General features: G+C 52.4%; 1 protein-coding gene across 1 annotated transcript; it reads right to left on the minus strand.

Annotated features, from left to right (window-relative positions):
* Positions 1 to 259: 259 nt before the first annotated feature.
* On the minus strand, positions 260 to 1,037 carry LOC108863779 (uncharacterized; the record flags this gene model as incomplete). Its single annotated transcript, XM_018638336.1, has 3 exons — positions 260 to 422; positions 525 to 768; positions 869 to 1,037. Coding segments are annotated over 3 exons (576 nt in total), but the record flags the coding sequence as incomplete, so codon positions are not given.
* Positions 1,038 to 1,319: the final 282 nt, after the last annotated feature.

Below are 1,319 nucleotides of genomic sequence, written 5' to 3' on the forward strand. Positions count from 1 at the left end.
GAGAGCATTTGCTGCTGCTGCTGGGGTTGCTCCGGGATCCATCGGGTTTTATGAATCGTTTGAACATAATCACAGGGATTGCAGCAGAACCCGTAGGCTTTTTCCTCAGCTCTGATCGCTGTAAACGTCGTCCCATTCTGTGAAGCGGGAGAAGGTTCAATCGAGAGTATACGTCGCGGGGCTTCAGGGAAAAACTGTTCCGTTGGAGGGATCGCGGCGGAAGAGTTTCCCGAGGCTTAATCGATGGCAGCGCTCTTACCTCGGCGTAACCGATGTAGATCGCGAGATCTTGCAGGAAGTTTGACGTGCCGAAGAACTTCAGGCGGGACCCGAAGAGCAGAACTTCCTGTCTTTCGCCTTCGACGATAATTTCAGCGTAGAGGGAATGGGGCTGCATAATAGCTTGGCATTCGTCGCAACACCTGGTGAGTAACATAATTTCAAAATGAGCCCCGACACGAGGTTCGGGCTCCTGGACGGAAACAAGCTCGAAGGAGAGAAATTTCATCCATCACCAAACTCACTTGAGAATTTCATTCTTAGCGGCCTCGACGTTTCCTTCTCCGAGGAAGCGTCGAGCCAAGAGAGACGCCCGAACTTGCTTCGGCAGCTCGAACGTGTGACCAGTCATGGCGACCTGGGCCCCGAAACGGACATGAACCTCACCCAATCCCTCGGGCTCTTGCATAATAAGATTCAATGCCAGGCGCCAACCCCTCATGGGTGAAGTGCATTCCAAGCGGATTCCACCCGCGCTATACACGTGACCTAAGCGGTGAGCCTCTTGTCGATTACAAGATCTATGGTTCTTCGGCCTAATCGGGTTCCCCCACAAAACCTCTGTAGGCTCTTCAGGTCCCGTACTCACCCTCACTGTTGTCCTTCAAGAGAGTCTGCGGCAGGACCAGGAAACGTTGTTTGACGTTCAAGCGAACATAAACATTCGCGAGTCCGTCCTGGAGCCTTTCGAAGAATATTCCGACGCGGGTCTGCTCGGAGGGGTCGCATGCAAACCAATGAATCCAATCCCGCCTGGACTGTGGAAAATCTTTCGGGATTCAGTCCATCTATAATCCTTGCCCTCCAAGCACCTCCGGTGCGATGCTTCCGTCGATACATGCTCGTAATGTATTTATTATATCGGAAACTAACATCTGTCAAGTGGACGACCGGAGAATCGAATTCCCATTCTCTGTCTGAGAAGACCGCGTTGAGCTTCACGGGGTCGCTGACTCTTTCCCATGTGAAAGGTGGAAATTCGACGTCCAATCGATCCAGACGAGTACGCGCGAAACGCTTTAGGCTGGAGAGCTTCGACA

This window comes from Galendromus occidentalis, unplaced genomic scaffold (genome assembly GCF_000255335.2).
Source record: "Galendromus occidentalis unplaced genomic scaffold, Mocc_1.1 scf7180000076919, whole genome shotgun sequence".
Lineage (NCBI taxonomy): Eukaryota > Metazoa > Arthropoda > Arachnida > Mesostigmata > Phytoseiidae > Galendromus > Galendromus occidentalis.